Source organism: Hippocampus zosterae, chromosome 15 (genome assembly GCF_025434085.1).
Source record: "Hippocampus zosterae strain Florida chromosome 15, ASM2543408v3, whole genome shotgun sequence".
Taxonomy (NCBI): Eukaryota; Metazoa; Chordata; class Actinopteri; order Syngnathiformes; family Syngnathidae; genus Hippocampus; species Hippocampus zosterae.
Genome location: NC_067465.1, coordinates 310,197 through 327,659, shown reverse-complemented (window position 1 = coordinate 327,659; position 17,463 = coordinate 310,197). Strand labels below are relative to the sequence as shown.

General features: G+C 48.0%; 3 protein-coding genes across 3 annotated transcripts; 2 read left to right on the top strand and 1 right to left on the bottom strand.

Moving 5' to 3' along the window:
• Positions 1-200: 200 nt before the first annotated feature.
• samd7 (sterile alpha motif domain containing 7) lies at positions 201-6,349 on the bottom strand. Its single transcript, XM_052088041.1, has 9 exons — positions 5,808-6,349; positions 2,903-3,034; positions 2,710-2,833; positions 2,501-2,625; positions 2,326-2,407; positions 1,436-2,085; positions 1,188-1,303; positions 998-1,108; positions 201-720 (listed from the first exon to the last, which is right to left on the bottom strand). Exons 2-9 carry the CDS (start codon positions 3,003-3,005, stop codon positions 463-465), a joined length of 1,569 nt encoding a protein of 522 aa, XP_051944001.1. The 5' UTR covers positions 3,006-3,034; positions 5,808-6,349; the 3' UTR covers positions 201-462.
• Positions 603-10,448, top strand: LOC127616461 (apolipoprotein D-like). The gene is made up of 8 exons (XM_052088055.1): positions 603-727; positions 819-864; positions 2,515-2,637; positions 8,076-8,193; positions 8,768-8,902; positions 9,305-9,426; positions 9,503-9,588; positions 9,947-10,448. Exons 5-8 carry the CDS (start codon positions 8,789-8,791, stop codon positions 10,204-10,206), a joined length of 582 nt encoding a protein of 193 aa, XP_051944015.1. The 5' UTR covers positions 603-727; positions 819-864; positions 2,515-2,637; positions 8,076-8,193; positions 8,768-8,788; the 3' UTR covers positions 10,207-10,448.
• A 2,428-nt stretch (positions 10,449-12,876) lies between these two features.
• On the top strand, positions 12,877-17,197 carry and2 (actinodin2). Its single transcript, XM_052088042.1, has 6 exons — positions 12,877-13,040; positions 13,117-13,193; positions 14,310-14,354; positions 14,572-14,735; positions 15,166-16,071; positions 16,601-17,197. Exons 2-6 carry the CDS (start codon positions 13,136-13,138, stop codon positions 16,991-16,993), a joined length of 1,566 nt encoding a protein of 521 aa, XP_051944002.1. The 5' UTR covers positions 12,877-13,040; positions 13,117-13,135; the 3' UTR covers positions 16,994-17,197.
• The last annotated feature ends 266 nt before the right edge of the window (positions 17,198-17,463 follow it).

Below are 17,463 nucleotides of genomic sequence, written 5' to 3'. Positions count from 1 at the left end.
TTAATGGTAATTCCATTCAAATTAATGATTAAAGATCATTTGTGATATGCGTCATTTTAGTTATGAGTGTGGTAATGCAACAATTAAACTCGTACTATATCTCAAGGCAATACTGTAATTATATTTTTCCAACACCTGGAATGAGCCAACATGGTGTCTTTCTATAATAAGAATAAATCAGAACATCATTGCTTCCAATGTAAAGGACAAAACAGACACACTTTATTTACAATCCATTCAAACCAATAAAAAAGTGGTGTCAAATTTCAATGACACTGCATAAATCAATCCAGTAGATCAATCATTCCGGCAGGAGAACTTGTCAGCTTGCCTATTTGTGTGACTTTTTTTGGAACGCATAGACCCCACAAACACGGACACACGCAACATTGTCAAGTGACGTGGTTGCAGTCGTTGCTCCGCGTGACATGTGTTCATCTTCAACCACTGCTGCCAGAGTGTTCACATGGGCTCAGCGGTTAACTCTTTAGCACGCGGGGAGCAGTTGTCCGGCTCGCAGAGGTGCTCGGTGGGTTTGAGGATGTCGGCGGCCTCCCGGGGACTGGATGCCATCATCATCATCATCTCCTCGCCGTTGCAGTTCACCGGGGAGCCCGGCTCTGACGAACGGTCCCCGGGCTTGTCGGGGGCTGCCTGCAGGGGGCCGGCGGGGAGCGGGAGGTTCATCATGTACAGCATGCTGCCCATGCGCCTCGACACCTGTCGGGTGAGAGAGCGTGTTTGTTCACAAGCCGGATCGATTAGTCGCTTCTATTTGTAGCTGACTGTTGTGCGACTTGTTTTGTAATTCTTTCCAGGACGAGGAATGGCATCCAAGTGGTCCTGAATGTCCAGCAAAGAAAGGTAATAAAACGGTTTTCCAGCCATTTTTCGGTTGATCGCGTTAATGTTACTTTTGCACGATGATTCGTTTGCAGCTGTTAAATGGAGTGCACGACACGCACCGCATGACGCCATATCCATGCCATGAAATTACCTGAGAGCGTATTTTGAGAGCTGGCCCAAGTTTAAGGCCCAGTGTGTCCAGCAAATGTTCCTCCGAGAGGAGGGGCAGCGTCTCGCCGTCAATCAGGTGGTCTCTAAACGTCTGCACAATCAAAGGCGTTCCTCTGGTCAGCGTGACACAATTGAACGGAAAAGACGGCAAGGCAAAGCCAGACGCCCACCTGAGCGTACTCCGAACAGGAGGGAATGCTGTTGATGAAGTTATAAACATCGTTGACGCTCCATTTCCTGATGTCCTCGGACACCTCATCTCCATTTAGGAAGACGTTAGGTGGACCTGAACGGCGATAAGTTTCAGTCACAAACGACACCAAAATGCAAAATGTCAACTGTGGCTACAATAATGGAAATATTGTCATGTCCGATGTCTGTTTCCCTGACAACAGACTCCCCCAATCCCCAAACGCACCTGATGGTAGAAAGCCATTCCCGGCAACGGGGAACATGTAAGGCACGCCCCCTGGGGGGTACATGAACTTCTCCGGGAAGGTGGCACACTGGCTCGGAGCCTCCTTTTCGTTGGCTCCGCTGTTGCTGGAGTCCACACGTTGGTCCGGAGCGCCGGCCTTACGCGGACCCACCTCGCCCTCCTTGTAGGATTTGCCGCCTCCCGCGGCCGCTTCAGAGTCCGCTTTGGCCGGGTGGTGCGCCTTGCCGACGGAGCACTCGTCTCCCGCCTCCCCCTTGACCTCCACCTCTTTCTCTTCCCCTCCGGAGGCGCCCCCCGGACTCGGCTCCGCGCATTTGTCCTCGGCCGGGCCCTTGACATGATGGTCGGCGCTCTTGTGGGCCGCGGGCCGCCTGGCCGCCCGGCGTCCCCGCTCTCTGTGCAGCGCGCCGAGAGGCGGGTAAGGGTTGGCCGTCATGAGGATGCTGTTGGAGTGGAGTTCGTCCAGGGTGGGCCGGTGGACGAAGACGTCGTGGCCGTCCGGCATGCGCTGGCGACCTCTGAAGGTCATGGGGTTGGAAGGGTAGGACATGGGGTTCTCTATGCCCATCAGACCCTTTTGGTGGGCGTTCTCCAGCTCTTTCTGATGCAGGATGGCATTCATCTCCATTCTGAACACAAGATGAAGATGGAAGACACTTTTCAAGCTCTTTTTCACCAGACGTTTGGTCTTGGCCGTCCGACGGGTGCTGGGATTAACATCCGCTCATCCCGACGAGACGGGCGGCCGCCCCGTGACGAGCCATGGACCAGACCCAGACGTGAAGACGCCTGCGTATGAATCTGGCCTGCTTCTTGCCAAAGGGTACGCTGTTCCTCGGTTTTTATCCAACGGTCTCTTTGAGACTCACCTGGCCATGTTTTGCTTGTGAATGAGCTCCTGTCGCCGGGCGGCCGTTTCCATGGGCTCCGAGGGCAGGAAGCCGTAGCCGGCTGAAGCCGAGGGAAACGTCACACTCTTGACTTTAGGAATACACGTCAACTGACTGGAAACGCTGTGCGTGTGTGTTTGTGTTCATACCGTACCCGCTCCTGGAAAGGTTCTTCCCGGGAGGACGCCGGCATGCGGTGCCAGAGGAGGGCCCAGGTGAGGTCCCATGTGCATCTGCCTTCCGTCCGGAGCTACCATCTCAGCCGGCGGGACTAACTCCCTGAGAGAGGAGGTGGGTTCATTTTTTACTATGTGGCGAAAAAAGTGATCGGGTCGTCCGAACGTTAGCGGCAGCCTCCCCGACCTTTCCATGAATCGTGGTTCAAACGGGGTCGGGACCCCCTGTAACCTCTGCTGGCTCTGGGTGAGGATCTGCGGCGCCATGGCCATTTGGTTCCTCATCATGATCTCCTGCCTCTGTCTCAGCTCTTCCACACACAAACACACACATCAGGTCCCCGCAATTGCATTTCCAAAAGCAAAACGTCCTTTCTTACCGTTTGCCGACATGCCGTTGACCAGGCGGTACCAGTGCTTCTCATCCAAAGCTCCTTGCTCTCCCAGTGCCGTCATCTTCCTCAGCTGCTCGCGAGGGGTCATCTTACGCTCCTCCGGCCGCCACGAGGATGCTGGAGAAAATGACAAACCACAAAAGAGGGTTGGGAAAAATAATGTACCGATCAGGATCCTATTAGGAATATATATTTTGACCCCCCCCCCAAAAAAACATTTCAGGTATGTGGAAATGAAAACGTTTCCACGTTCTTCCTCTGCATAGCGTTCTTCTCATTTACATTTTGATGATACCGCGATGACAAATGAGCATTCATCTTCCACCTCCATCCCCAGTCAGCCTTATAAACTCAACTTCATCAGTGTAAGAATGCCGTTGTAAAATAGTGCTGAAACTCATTCACTGCCAATGACGGCTATAGAAGTCAAAAGGTCCGTTGTTTTCCAACCGCAGGCTGGCAGCGAATGAGTTTTGACCGCAGGGCCGCAATCGACGTGTTAAGAATATCGTAATCCACGCTCGGTCTTTAACTTTACCCACTTACGTCACGTATATTTACCGTTGGGTCACGCTGCCCCCTAACCTTGCGTATGATGACAGCCTCTCGAGTTCCCTCTGAAAGCATCTTATGTGAGCCAGCTAATCCCCCAGGTAGTCCTGGAACAGTCTGCTAGCTACATCTGCTGACCCTATCGCCCCCTCCAAGCCCTTCCCCAGCCTCATCCCAATTCCATCTCCACCTTCCTTCCCCGTGCCGCCCCCACCCAAGTCTCCCACACTTCCCCCGGGATCCTATTAGCTAAGTTGTGGCTATAAAGCACTTTAACGGGATGTGTCGGAGGTAATCCTCACGTTTAGAGTTTTACCCCCAGCAAACCTTGCCTGTAAGCATCCCGGACAATGCACCCTCAGTGCTAAGCCTATTAGCCTCCATTAGCATCCAGGTTGGCCTAAAAACACCTCGGGGATAAATAGAGGGGGGTGGGGGGGCGCAATCGGTTTATGTAGCAACACACCTGCGCCACCTTTTTTTTTCCTCGCCGTCGTCAAAGACATATTGCATGTCGTCGCTCATGTTGTTTCACGTGCGGTCGATACCTAAGTGAGGCGCTATGAGGAAACGCATTTCGCTTGTGGAAGGCTTATTGGATTACCTTGAGAGTTAAACATTCAAGTTGTGTTAAGCCTGCCACATTTGGGCAACAGCAATGGAAAAAAATCAATACGAATGCCAACAAATGACTCTTTCATGAACACGCGGGCGATCGCGGCGAGAGGTGCTTTTAATTCCGCTTCAGTGGAAGTTCAGAACATACGGGGGATTATTTAAGGTCGTTTCAATCGTGTTGTTGTTGAAACGGCAACAATGTCAATCTTCACACATCATGAATGCCACCAAAATACATCACAATTGGATTTATAAATGACATTCCGTCATATTATTCGTACATTTACTTTTAGATTCAGAAAGAGTCAACAAGAATATAAAAACAAGAGTAATAATAATCCTCGTTCAATAACAGTATTTTGAAAAGGATTTCATGCACGCATCTGTTACGCTATTTTGTCAAAAGCAGCGAAAAATTTCATGAGCAAGTCTATATAAAATGGGAATGCTACGACATGTTGGATAATATTGTTTTAAATCATTTACAGTGCACACACATTTAAACAAAAATGCTTCCTGTTTTCATCATTTTTTTCCCCTCCAAACTCAGAGTGTCATAGCAATCTTAAAAGGCACCGACCGGGGAGTTCAGAACATCCGGGGAGAATATGATCAGATTCTTTATGAAACGAATCATAGCGATTCACAAATAAAAAAGTGATTATGGTATTGATAAACCACATCGTTTATATACTGTACTGTACATGTTATTTCGAATCGATATCATAAGGACAGTACTTGTTGTTGCTTAGTAATGAACCAAGTCATTTGTGGATTCATGTTGAGTAAATTGGCAGGCTACGGCCCGGTCAAGTCATTCTCAATGTTGCCATGGAAACAGGAGGCGGAAGCATTTCCAGAACAATTCTCGCCCCCCGTCAGAAACGTTGTTCTTTTAGAAAGAGAATACCCAAATGAAAGGTGAGCGCTCAAAGCATTTGGCTGACAGCCGGCTGCCTAATGCGCAGGGGGGGGGGGGGGGCTGGACTCCTTGGGATTTACCGTTGCAAACGTAATCCCATTACAAGAATGAATTAAAGAGAAAAATTGCTGACGATTTAGCTGCAGCTTAGAGGAGGTCATATCAGACATTGTCTCGCCCCTTCTTATTCCCTACGACGCACGCGCGCTAAAGCTTGGCATGCTCTCAGTTACGCGCGGACAATTCCATTATACGCAGCTCGTCAGTGGTAAGCACTGACTGAACAATTAAAGCAGGGTCAAGGCCTAAAAGCGGTGGCTAGCTAAACAAGATGGCAAACCCTCCATCGTGTGGGCACTTGATGAAAATACATAAATGCACCGTGCACGTCGGGGGGGGAAAAAAATCACATTTTCATTGAATTTTGGGTTGGGAGGAATCAACATGCTTCTGGAGGCTTTTTTTTTGGCCATTTGGAATTTGGACTCATGTTAAAGATACCAAAGGTTACATTGCCCTCAAAAATGATTTAAAAAATAAAGAAACTATGGAAAGGAAAGGCACCTCCCCAAAACTTTATATATATATATGTAACATTATATCCATATATCATATCTATAATCCCATCTTTTTTTCTTCATATGCTGATTGGCTGGGAGCAGTCACACGGTTGAAGTTGAAGTTAGCAAATCTCCCTGGTAAAGCTTCATGTCATCAAATGGACGCTGACGCCGTTCAAACTTAACATTGTACAACATCCTGTCATGTGATTACTTTGACCAATGTGTCGGGACTCACCTCTAAAATCCAGCGAGGGGGATCTTCGTTTCAGTTGAGAAGGAATTAAAAAAAAAAAATCAATGAAAAATGTCAGCGAGAAAGGCCCGGAGCATCCGACAGGAAGTCTTTCCCGGGCTTCCCTGCCTGCCAGCCTAACTAACTGCCTTAACTAAAAAAGAGCTTTTAAATACCGATTGCTTTCATCTCCATTAGCGGGCCTTATCCGCCGCGGTAAGCCCTCCCTCGTCCTGACATCACCGTGATCTCCCCCGTCCAATTGCCCGGGTGCACCTTGCAAAAAAAAAACAAAAAAAAAAAAACTCATGTGTAATTACTGAAGCAGCACTGCTCCTTAAGCGTTAAACCTCTTTGGACGTTTACCTCACTAATCCCTTGTTAGCACTTTAGGCCATAGTTAAGACACCTAAATGCTTAGCTCCCTTTTTGCAGCAGCAAAATAAGCAAAGACCTCCCGCTCAGAGGCCTGATGCCGCAACGCTTGGAAAATCCTTCCATAAGTCTAATTTGTGCCTTTTTTTCTCTCTCTCTCTCTCCCCTTGGAGTGTCGCTCTCACCGGGGTGCCGGCGTCTTCACCCAAACATGCTCGCTGGTCATTTGTTAGCGTTCCATCTCAATTGGCTGGATCAAGCACTCAGACCTCCTAAGCTGACAGTTTGCGCTCACCGGCCGCTTACTCGCGGGGGTCTGCGCTTTGAGGCCTGTTGACGTGTACCCGCAGTCAAGTTGGACGAATGACGAGACCCGATAGGCTGCAGTGGCTTGATGAAGTCATTCGCTTCTTTCATACAGAGTGTTGAAAGAAGCGAATAACAAATTTGAAAACAACAAAAATGAAGATATCTCCAAAAACTTGTATTTTTTTTTATCAAGTCTGAGTTGAAAATATGTTTCGGGACATTTTCCCACTTTGCTGGGTCGTGGGTGAAAGGCAAAGGTGAATAAATACTCAACCTGCTGTTACGCCAATTTTGCAAAAACCCTGCGTGCAGACGGCTAATGCCTGAATCTTATCTTAGCCTCTTTTTTTTTTAAACCTAGCTTTGGCAAAATTGGCCGAACGGTAGAGGACGCATTCGTTTGCCTGTGCCTTTCACACGGAAGGAAGACATGCTACTAACAGCCTCGCTAGCATTCAATAATTGATCCGTCTGCACGGGATAGATGAAAAAATTTGCGTCTTTCACAGAAATGAATTAGCGCATCAGAGGCATGTCGGTAGAGTCCGTTTTTATTGGCCCGTGCCTTTCACGCAGTACCCATCGTAAAGCCTTTGTCACACAGAAATCGGAAAGGCATCAAATCGGAAATGGGAGCCCATTACAAGCATTGTTAGCGCCGTTTTGCGCTCTTAAGAGGCCTAATAAAGGACTTTGGAATTAAGCATTAGGACTTGAAAACGTCTAAAGTGGTCATTTAGGAATCTGTGGGTCACATAAGCTTTTTATGGGGGATTTCTGTCCATCTTGTTTGTACGCAGCATTATAGAGTCACAGCGAGGCAAAGGGATCACGGCGGGTTTAACCTCCCCGGCTATAAATTGACAAACAAGACACTCTTTCCGCTTGGTCCGCTTCTAATTACAGCTACAATCTGCCATCCGGACGTTTCGCACCGCGGCCTAATCCTGCTCAAGTGCAAGCATTACGTCCTGCTCAAATCTCGTTTAGGTCTTGACTGTCAGCTTATTGTTTAGGTTGAATAATCCCAAAAATAAGCCTCCAATCTGAGTGGCGGCGCATGCAGGAACATGCTGTTGTCATCAAAATATAGCAGATGTATCAGAATACAGCTGCCGAAGGTTGAGGACGATTAGCTTGACCAACGAGGAGAGTGATACGCTACAAAATGGCCGCCTAGCTAGATGCTGTACTTTGTCAGAAAAAAAATCCTTTTTTTTTCTCACTTACTTTTGTAAGTGAAGGCCGGGAAGAATAGTCTCGGCACCGGTAGACCCAAACTAAAAGTCCTGAGACCCCGTGCCTGAAAAGACGCATGAATTCAGCTTTTTTTTTTCGTTTTGAAGTGGACACTTTAGAGAGATTTTCACAATTTCCAGGGTCCTTCAAAAGCGGTCTTGTGCTTGAGATTTTGTCCACACGCTACAAAATTTGAGCTACGTATCCAAAAATGTACCGGTAGTCCCAAAAAAAAGCAAAACTTGAGCTTTCAGAGAAATGTCTGCATGCGTGGCACAACAGCGGCCCAATCAAGGTTGTTTTCTAACATGTGCTGGTATGTCCCCCGTGACTCCAATTTGCTAATAGTTGACTTCAAGTCTGAAATAAAGCGAAGGCCCCGGCACAAAGGCACCATTGTTGACGCAGAAGCGCACCGTGAAGCAAATCTCATTCGCTGTCACACTTCTGTCTGACCACCTCTGAGGTAAGAACTCACTCTTTACCTCTTCATCGTTTGCTTTTGGCATCAACACAATTACGCACACAAACTAGCCTACGTCGATTTATAAAGGATATTCTTGTGAATTGAATGTCTTGCCATCCATTTCCTTGACGCAAAAGCAAAAAAGCGCTTTGAGTGATCGACACGATGATGAGAACAAACACGATTGAAGATGACCGCCGCTTGTTTTTCATCATTCATCTTGTTTGTGAAGCTAACTTCATCAAAACAAAATCAAAGTTAAATGTTTCTTACGCCTCGACCATACTTCTAACACACAGACGTGGAGAATTTTGGCCACGTTTTCACTTGCGAAAGAAAATCCAAAGTAGAATGACGAGGGCTGCAGATGACCGCAAGCTATTTTACTGGGCATATTGTCTCCTTTCAATCAATGTCTCAGTGTACCGATGTGGTGTGATTTGTTTTGATTCGGCAAATTTATATAAGCCGTCATTGTAATTATGATCCTCTCTCTCCTTTTGGATGAATCACAAATGTCGAGTGCGTTACAAATGATCAATTCCAAGCATCCCAAATTGTTCACCTGTGTCAGGTATCAAAGGTGAAGCTGGCCATGAAGCTGTTTGGGGCACTGATGGCATTCATTTTGCCTCTGGTCAGAGCTCAGGTGCCTCACTGGGGTCCATGTCCAGAACCTGATGTCCAACCCGCCTTCAACCTCAAACAGGTGATCTAGCCGTCCATTTAGCCATTTAGCTATGCAGCTCGCTCTCTAGCTCGGTGGCTAGCATCTCTCTCTCTCTCTCTCCTCTTAAGCTCTGACATATAATGCTATCCTCTCAGAGGAGGGAAACATACAGAATAGGGACCCTTGAAGACCCTAGTTGCCCGCCTCTGCTTTTGATTGTCTAATATTTATGAAGGGCTTTTCCATGCTTTTTTTTTTTTACTGTCATAAAGAGTAGCATCTTTTCAGAATGTCACAAAGAGGAAGGAAACCAGCGGCGTCGAGGTCATGCTCAGGTGGTGAACTTCTTTAGGCAGCATATACAAACCTCCCTCCACATGATGCCATGAATCAACCATCAACTCCGTCCGATGAAAACAATGACCGTTACGCCTGTTCCAGTTCATGGGGAGGTGGTTTGAAATCGCCAGGCTGCCGACGCAGTTCGAGAGGGGCCGCTGCATCGAGACCAATTTTACATTCAGAGGAGACAAATCCATTCGAGTGGTCAGCTCGGAAATACTGTGAGTGGAAAAAAAAAAATGGTGATTGAGATGATGAAAGTACCCGACGTACAAAGAGCATTGTCTTGAGCCACAGGAAAGGAGAGGTGAGGAAAATCGAAGGAACCGGTGTCATTGAGGATCAGAAGAATCCTGCCAAACTTGGAATTAGCTACTCATACGGTGAGCTTTAGCGGATCTTTGACTGCCCCTTTTTTAAACGTGCCCTGTTGTCACTGTTTCAGAACTCCTTCCGCATCAGTTACTTGAACACAAATGGTGCTGCAACTCATGTAGACAGACAATATCACCCTGTCAATTTTCATTCAATTTAATTGTTATTATTCTAAAAAAAAAAAGTATGCAGTGCAATATTGTGGAGTGTAATGTTGTTTTCTGGGGTGGTGGCTGCAAGGGAAAAGTAGTATTTCCATTCATTTTGATAGAAAAGTATCATTTGAAAAATGAGCGTTTTGTGGAACATTTTGAATTCCTACCTCAAGGTCCTATTGCATCCGTACATTCTTCTTTTACCCATCAGTGCTGCCGTTTTCCCCCTACTGGATCCTGTCCACTGACTACGTGAACACGGCGCTGGTGTACTCCTGCACGGACATCCTGCGTCTCTTCCACCTGGACTTTGCCTGGATCTTGAGCCGCACGCGCAACCTGCCCCAGTCAACTATTGACGGCGCCAAGGAGACTTTCGCCAACAACAACATCGACGTGATTCGCATGATTGACACCAAGCAGCAGGGCTGCGACAAAGACGCGCCCTGGAGTGACGAGCGGCTCTTATAAAAAATCAAATAAAAAATGAATGCAATATAGCCACATGCTTGCACTGAACCACTGCTTCCGTTTCAACAACAAAAGAAAGACGATAGCTTAAACCCCAAACTCAGGTAAGAGTGATGGTTTTATATTCTTGCTTCTACTGAACTAATCTACTGAACTAGTTATTTTGTCATCTGCCACGTGCTTAGAGCCTAAACCAGTGACACAAAGCTGCCAATGACAACAAATAAACATTTGAAATTCAATTCATGTGAGCTCTTGTTAGTTTTTGGAACGCATGAAGGGTGAAGTTTCAGGTCGTCGCAGAAAACAAACAATTCCTTGCGTAAAGGGTTATCGGACCACAACAAAGATGACAATTTGTGTTTCAAACTCACTTGTATTCTTTGGCATTCGACTCGGCATGACTTAGATTTGTTCTTGGTTTTACTGTTTGGTGCCTTTATGACCGATTTGTCTTCCTGTTTATTGTGCATGTTAAATTGCTCCATGTACAGCACTATGCAGCGATGGCCGTTTGAAAGTGCTCGAGAAATACTCTTGACTTGACTTATATCCAGCTAGGAGACTGAAAGGCTTGCTTTAGATACACAAGGTATCATTCTCTTTGTTTTATGTTTCGTCTGACCTTAAACTTCAACTGGGAGTGGCAATAAACAACTTGAAATGTCTTTTTATCACAAGCCAACACAAGAACAACAAAATAAAATGGCCAAATTGACGGCTTGTATCTTGACAAACATGGTAATCGGGTCGCTGGCATCTTGAGACGCCACCGGATGCCTTTTTGGCCTTGGTTCCATACTTCCTGTCTATGAATCAAGTCTCACGAAAATGCAATTAGTTGTCTGAGTTGATTGATTTCTCCGCCTCGGGACCGAGATCACACCACATGAATGAACATGATGAACCAATGGTGTGCCTGTCTGAGACGTCACATTCCTCGTTTTTGCGTTTTGCAGATTTCGAGGACCTGTTCTTTGACAATGACATCTAGTGACAGACCGCGATGGATCGTACGAGTCCCACCGTCCGGGCCTCCAGACTGAACATTCAGGTACGAAGCAGACCTGCCATTTTGCTTCCATGTCCATGTTAATGACATACAATCTTCTTTCCTTGCTTTTTAAACCTCAGCCTGCAGATGTTGTGGGATTCTGAACATCACAAAGATTCTTTTCGCCAGCACGGACTAACACCTGGCTAGTAATTATACATATGATGAACTCCCGTAAACGTGTTGGCGTGTTAACTGCCGGCTTGCGTTCAGAATTTAGGATTGTATTGTGACAACAGAAGGTCAAAAATGCACCTTGTAAATTTTAGGCAAAGCTCTAAATCGGGGGAGTGTAACTCCTTTTGGCCCGGGCCACTCTGGAGTTACTCTTCCCTCTCTCTCTCTTAGGTCTGTTGTAACAGTGAAACCAACAAACATGTTAAATCGTCTCGTCGCCTTATTACTTGTGTCAGATCATGCTATATTATTAATTATTGCCGTTTCATGTTAAAATGACCTAGATGACATTGTGTTGTTGAATAATTGACGAGCCATGTTTTTATGTTGACAGTCTCTGATTGGCTGTTGAAGTAAGGGAAGCAGGAAGTGATTTAGTTGCCGAGAAAAGTGAGTTCCGGATCGTACTGCGGCGCTTACGTCCTTCGAATAAAGCTGCGTTGCTGTTTGAAATTCTAACCCAAACGCGGGTTTAAAATGCTGAATCGAAACCCCAACACGAACTCCACTCGATTCGTTTGATTTCATTGTCTGTACTGCTCTTAGCCGCTAGGGGACGCAGTTGCCTTGTAATTGGGGATTCTGACTCTCGGAGTCCTCTATCTATTTATTCATGCAATTGTTCTTTTTCATCTAGAGTCTCTCGGTTCATGTGTTTAAAAACAAAGGGCAAATTGGTATTTGCCTGGTTGAGGAAATTACAGGAGACTGGCGGATGACTTTGTGCTCCACGTCGTTTTTACAAGGGGCTGCCTTTTCATCAGCTTCTCATTTGCAAACAGCGTGAGGCTCTTTTCCAGGCTCTCAAATCGTGTTGTTTTTTTTTTTGTTTTTTGTTAGCGCTGCCACGACGCAAAAAGAGTCATGTCACCATGTAAGAGTGAGATGGCAAAGAAGAAAAAGGTCATGACTCTTGATAACTGCAAATTACAGCGGTGCCTGGTTAAAAGCCGTTTTCTGTTTTAAACCTGAACCCAAAATTGAAGGCCCAATTTGACATCTTACCCCTGGCTTCAAATGTAATGTGATACAACAGCAATTCCGACATCCATCCAAAGTAATATGAATCGATCCGACACAGTGTGGAGTGGCACTCCTCAGGGAAATGTAATAGGTCCATTCATTATCTGGTGAAAAAAGTGACCTTCCGGGTGAATATTTTTGTATTCCCATCTTGTTTAATCGCCATCATGCAAGGCTCCTGTTTGGTTTTGACGGAGGTGTACTGCATTGAAGTGGACTTAATTGCTAACAGCCCCCCCCCCCCAACCCACACACAATCAGTGCAATTTGTAAATACACAACTGATAGCAAAAACCTTCCAGGAAATACAGGTCCTCTTGTTAACACGTCGCTCCGCTTGGCCCGGCTGCTAATGACAGGGCTGCTATTGGTCGGGGCGGCGGCCAATCCGGCGGCACCTAACAGCAACCCATGCGGGGTTGTCGTTTTCGTTTTTAATGACCTTGGGGGGGTGTAGGGGAGGCATCCTTAAAAACGCCGCCCCCGCCTGCCCATGCCATAGCGGGTGGCAAAGAGGCGCAGGGGGGCCAGACAGCTAAGGCCAACGAGCGGAGACGAGACCTCTTCAGCACCAGTGCAGGTAACACTTGGTGTCAAAAGTCCTGCTAGAATCGACGTCTATGTCCGATTGTTAACGGTCATCATTTAACACACAGGAAGCAGCTCAAAGCCAGAATGGCATCGCCTTCCCTGAGCCACGTTGGATTCCTTCTAGCCATGATGTTCCTACCGGGTGAGACTTTTTTCCAATACTCTTTAAAATTCACATTAGATAAATGGAATGTTTTGGATTTTAGTGTGTTTTATAATGATAAAGTTTCGATAAAATGCAACATTCTTCATACTGCTCTGTTATTTGTGCCGTATGCTCTTAGCCTCCGAAAAGAAGTCCGTTTTGAACAATGCTGTTTTTCCTCCAATCATTTCTTCTTGACGGTGGCCACCTCCGCCGTAATTGTCCCCATATTCTGTATTCTCAAAGGTTTGACAGCGGAGAACCACCTAAAAAAAAATACATTGCTTTCTGAGCGCCACGATTTAAAATACAATAGCTGGCTCGGCTCGCTAAGCGTTCATCAGAAGATTAAAACTGTGCTGACTGTTTCTTCGGCTGCCAATGTTTAACGCACTGAGAAAGTGTTTGACGATCCATGGAAAGAAAGAATTAGTTTTTAAAAAAGTTCTTCCATGAAAGTGCAAAAGTTTAAAGTTATACAAATTGAAATGAGGAACGGTATTATCCACAAGGGGAAATTCTATCAACATTCCAAAGGCGATGTCATGGAAGTGCGCTGAGAGGATGCAACCTGAGAGTCGTTTCGTGGATGGCCTGACTGGTTTTTTTTTTCTTTTTTTCTCAATTGAATGCAACATGGCACCTCAGACGACCAAATTGGCCTCTGGTAGAGAGAAAGTTTCAAAGCTCATGAAAAGTCACATCCAGGCCCCAAGTTGGTGCCCCAATCAGCTGAGTCGACTGTTTGACTTTTATGAGTGCCAAACTTCAAAAGGAAGCCCCCGCTGGAGCCAGAGACACGGGAATGCTTTCAATCATCAAATCCACATACAGTTTTTTCTTTTACAGCACAGAGGTAATCAGGGTCCATACTTTGAAGTTTTACAGGTGGAGGTGCCCCCCCCCCACCCTCCGGTTGTCTTATAAACACACAGATGCTTGTTAAAAGCGATTGCGGGTGCTACCAGGGCGCCACCATCCCGGCACATGCCGCGTTTTGCGCCCCCGAGGGGCCTCGTTGGGCGGCTCAGCATTTTTTGGGGCGCGACATCTGGTCCTTGTCAGTGAAGGTGCCTGTTGCTTGCTAATGTGACTCCTGTGTGGCTTTGACAGAGCTCCTCGGGGCAGTCCCACTGGAGCAGCGCAAGGAGGACCAAGGTGAGGATGTGTTGATGTGGCACGTCCCGTTGAAAAGCACTGGCAATATGATGACATGAGATGAAACGAAATGTGCGCATCATCATTCCAAGCAGCATTTTTGCACTAAATGTCCATGGCTATCAATGTCGAGCATTATCACTTGGAATTGAGAGCGCAATGGCATTCCGGCAAGTGTCGTTCTTCATGCGGATGCGTTACGTTGCTGCGCTTTCAGTCGCCGGGGTACCTGATGACACGAAGGCTGAGGTCACGGCCAACCTGAGAAAGTCGCTGCGCCACAGGAGGAACGCGCCCGTCATGACGGTGCCCCGCTTCCAACGCCTCCCTGACTTCTGGACCTGGTACAAATATTTCATGGACAGCCACAACCAGGAGGGAGTGAGTGCTGCTAACATTTATTATTTTGCCTCCCAAGATACAGCACGCGTGTCCCAAAAAATACTCAGTGATACAAACGTAGGGCTACGAGAACTTGACTTTTGGCGAGGCAGCCTCAAGAATTCAGTTTTGACATTTTGGGAGCATCTGTGTTTCCTTGTGGCCTGGAAAAAGTTTATACCTTGTGTATACAAAACAAGCACGTTGGTAAGGCGAAGGCCTGAGGAAAATCCACCGAGCGCGATACGAACAAACCATGCAAAATGCCTTTGACGTAGCTTCAATAAGTGCACTTTGAGCAGCAATGACTATTGGAACACCAATGGTGGAGCAGCACACGTATTCCTGAAAGCTCTGAAAAAGCCCGTTACGATCCGGGGCAGTTATCCCCGACTTGCAACATTTTCGAGAAACAATTTGTACTCTACAGGTTGAGGATTTGGACCGGCTGTACGTGGCGTACCTTCAAAACAAGCACAGGACCGAAGAGGAGCCTTCCTTTAACCATTACCTCAAACACTTGAGCGAAATCTACAAGGCCTGCGCCGACTCCGAAGACCCGGAATGCATCGCCGAGTCCACCAGCAAGCCAAAGGCGGCCGCGGCGATGCCCGCCGCAATCCGGTCTTCCGCCGTCCGGATGTGTAACCCCTACGTCGACCCCTACTGCCTCTTCCCGCTGACCTCTCGGGCCATCGCCGGCCCAGAGCCCCGACCGGCCCCGGCCGAGGCGCCCGCGCCCGCCCCCGTCCCCGTCCTCCCCCCCGCGCCGCCGATGCCTATGAAGAGCTTCTACCACTACGCTCCCATGCCGGAGCCCTTTCTGAGCCACGAGCAGAAGGCTGAGCTGCTGCGGATCTGCAACCGCGATGACGTCGAGTGTCTTCAGTACCACCTGAGGGCGGCGTACGGCTACCGACCCGCCGCCGGTCCCGCTCCGTCCTACGCCGCCCTCAAATGCCACCCCGAGGACCCTTATTGCGATCCAACGATGGCTCAAAAGGCGCCCGCGGGCTATCACCATCCGCGCTACGCAAGCTGCGACCCGGCCGCGGATCCCTTTTGCGCGGGCAACGTCGCCGCTCCCGCCGGCCTCGGTGCCGACTCGCCACTTCCGGAGCGGCGCTGTAACCCGCTGTTTGATGCCGGCTGCCACCCGTTGACCGCCACCAAGTTGTCGAGCCTCGGCAAGCCCGTGGTTCCGGCGTACGCCGCGAAAGGCCAGCCCGCCCGCGTCGCCTCCCCCTTGACCTGTGACCCCCGCTACGATCCCTACTGCATACTGGCGGCGGCCGCCGCCCTGCGCCAGCCCCGACCGCGACTCCCGGAGCAGCAGGTCTGAATGTCACATTTTCACGAGTGTTACTCTCACTTTTGTTACTTTTCATTTGGCTTATTATGTAGTACGCGTTGGTACCTTGACTTCCGAGTGCTCCAACTACGAACCGTCACTCGCTCAACTTTTTTTTCCTTTGTAATTGCAATTTAAGGGTGTAGTTATGGGCGAGATTCACACGCGCCAGCGCTCTCGTGAAGTGAAAGAAAAATGGAGCGATTAAAATACCGCAATGCCCTCGCATGTGGGTAAGGAGAGCCACAGTCGCCGTATGGAGAGAAACTACAAGGGTATTGAGCGTCTGGGCCCAGCTAAATGGCTGAAAAGTGCTTTCCTTTCCCACATGCAAGGGCATCACAGGGAAAATGTAATCATTTAAAAAAAAAAAACTTACTACAGATCACAGATTTTTGCGACAATTTTTTTTTTTTTTAATCTGCCAGAACACTGTCGTTAATTTTTGCTGTGTAATGCTTTCACTTGTTGGCTATATGACCAAAACCCACCCACCAATCAATCAATCAATCAGGTCCGCTACAAGCTTGGCATCCGCGGCAAGACCGAGGAGGGCGACGACTGCTACGTGCACTATGACAAAGACTGCACCCCGCTCGACCCCCGGCGGAAGGCCGAGGCTCCGGCCCAGCCCCGCTGCCACCCCTTTGACCCCACCTGCGCAAAGTTTGCGCCACCCCCCGCCGTCCGAGCCCGAGGACCCGGCGAGGGCGCCCTCATCCTCCCTGACCCGCACTGCGACCCGGAGCTCGACTACAACTGTCGCCTGCGTCGTGCCGACGCGGGCGACGAGGAGAAAGTGGCGTCGCAGCTCGCCCACAAAACGACCAAGGAGGCCACAAAATCCAGCTTGCCTCGTTTTGAGGACTTCCTCCGTGGCGTCATGACCGGCCACAAGTCGATTTAAAATAACCCTCACAGAAAAACCTGAAGCCAGTACAAAAATTGGATTTTTGGGGGGGTGTTAATCTGCAGTTCAGTCAAATGACAAAAGTTGTATGGATGTCGAAAAAAGTCATACGTATGTATGTAGAGATGTTTCTGTTAGATTGTGTTAGGTTGCAGCGAGTATTGTAGATTGTGTTGTCAATATAGATTTGAATATCGACTTCTTTTATTCAGTTCTTCATAAAAGCTAAAGCCGAATAGGCCGCCGCACCCACTTTTGTTTTCACGCTGAACTTTGACACGCTGCTGCACCCACATTACACGGCACGTCACGGCTGTTCAATGTCAGAGTGGCCCATAACTAAAAATGTTGCAATACCAGTTATAGCCACAGGATGGCAGGCATCGCTCCCCGGGGTCTCCAAGCCTGAGGCTGTAAACGTGAAGAAGGACGTGATCTCGCCACCGCGATTGCGAGCTCCAAACTAA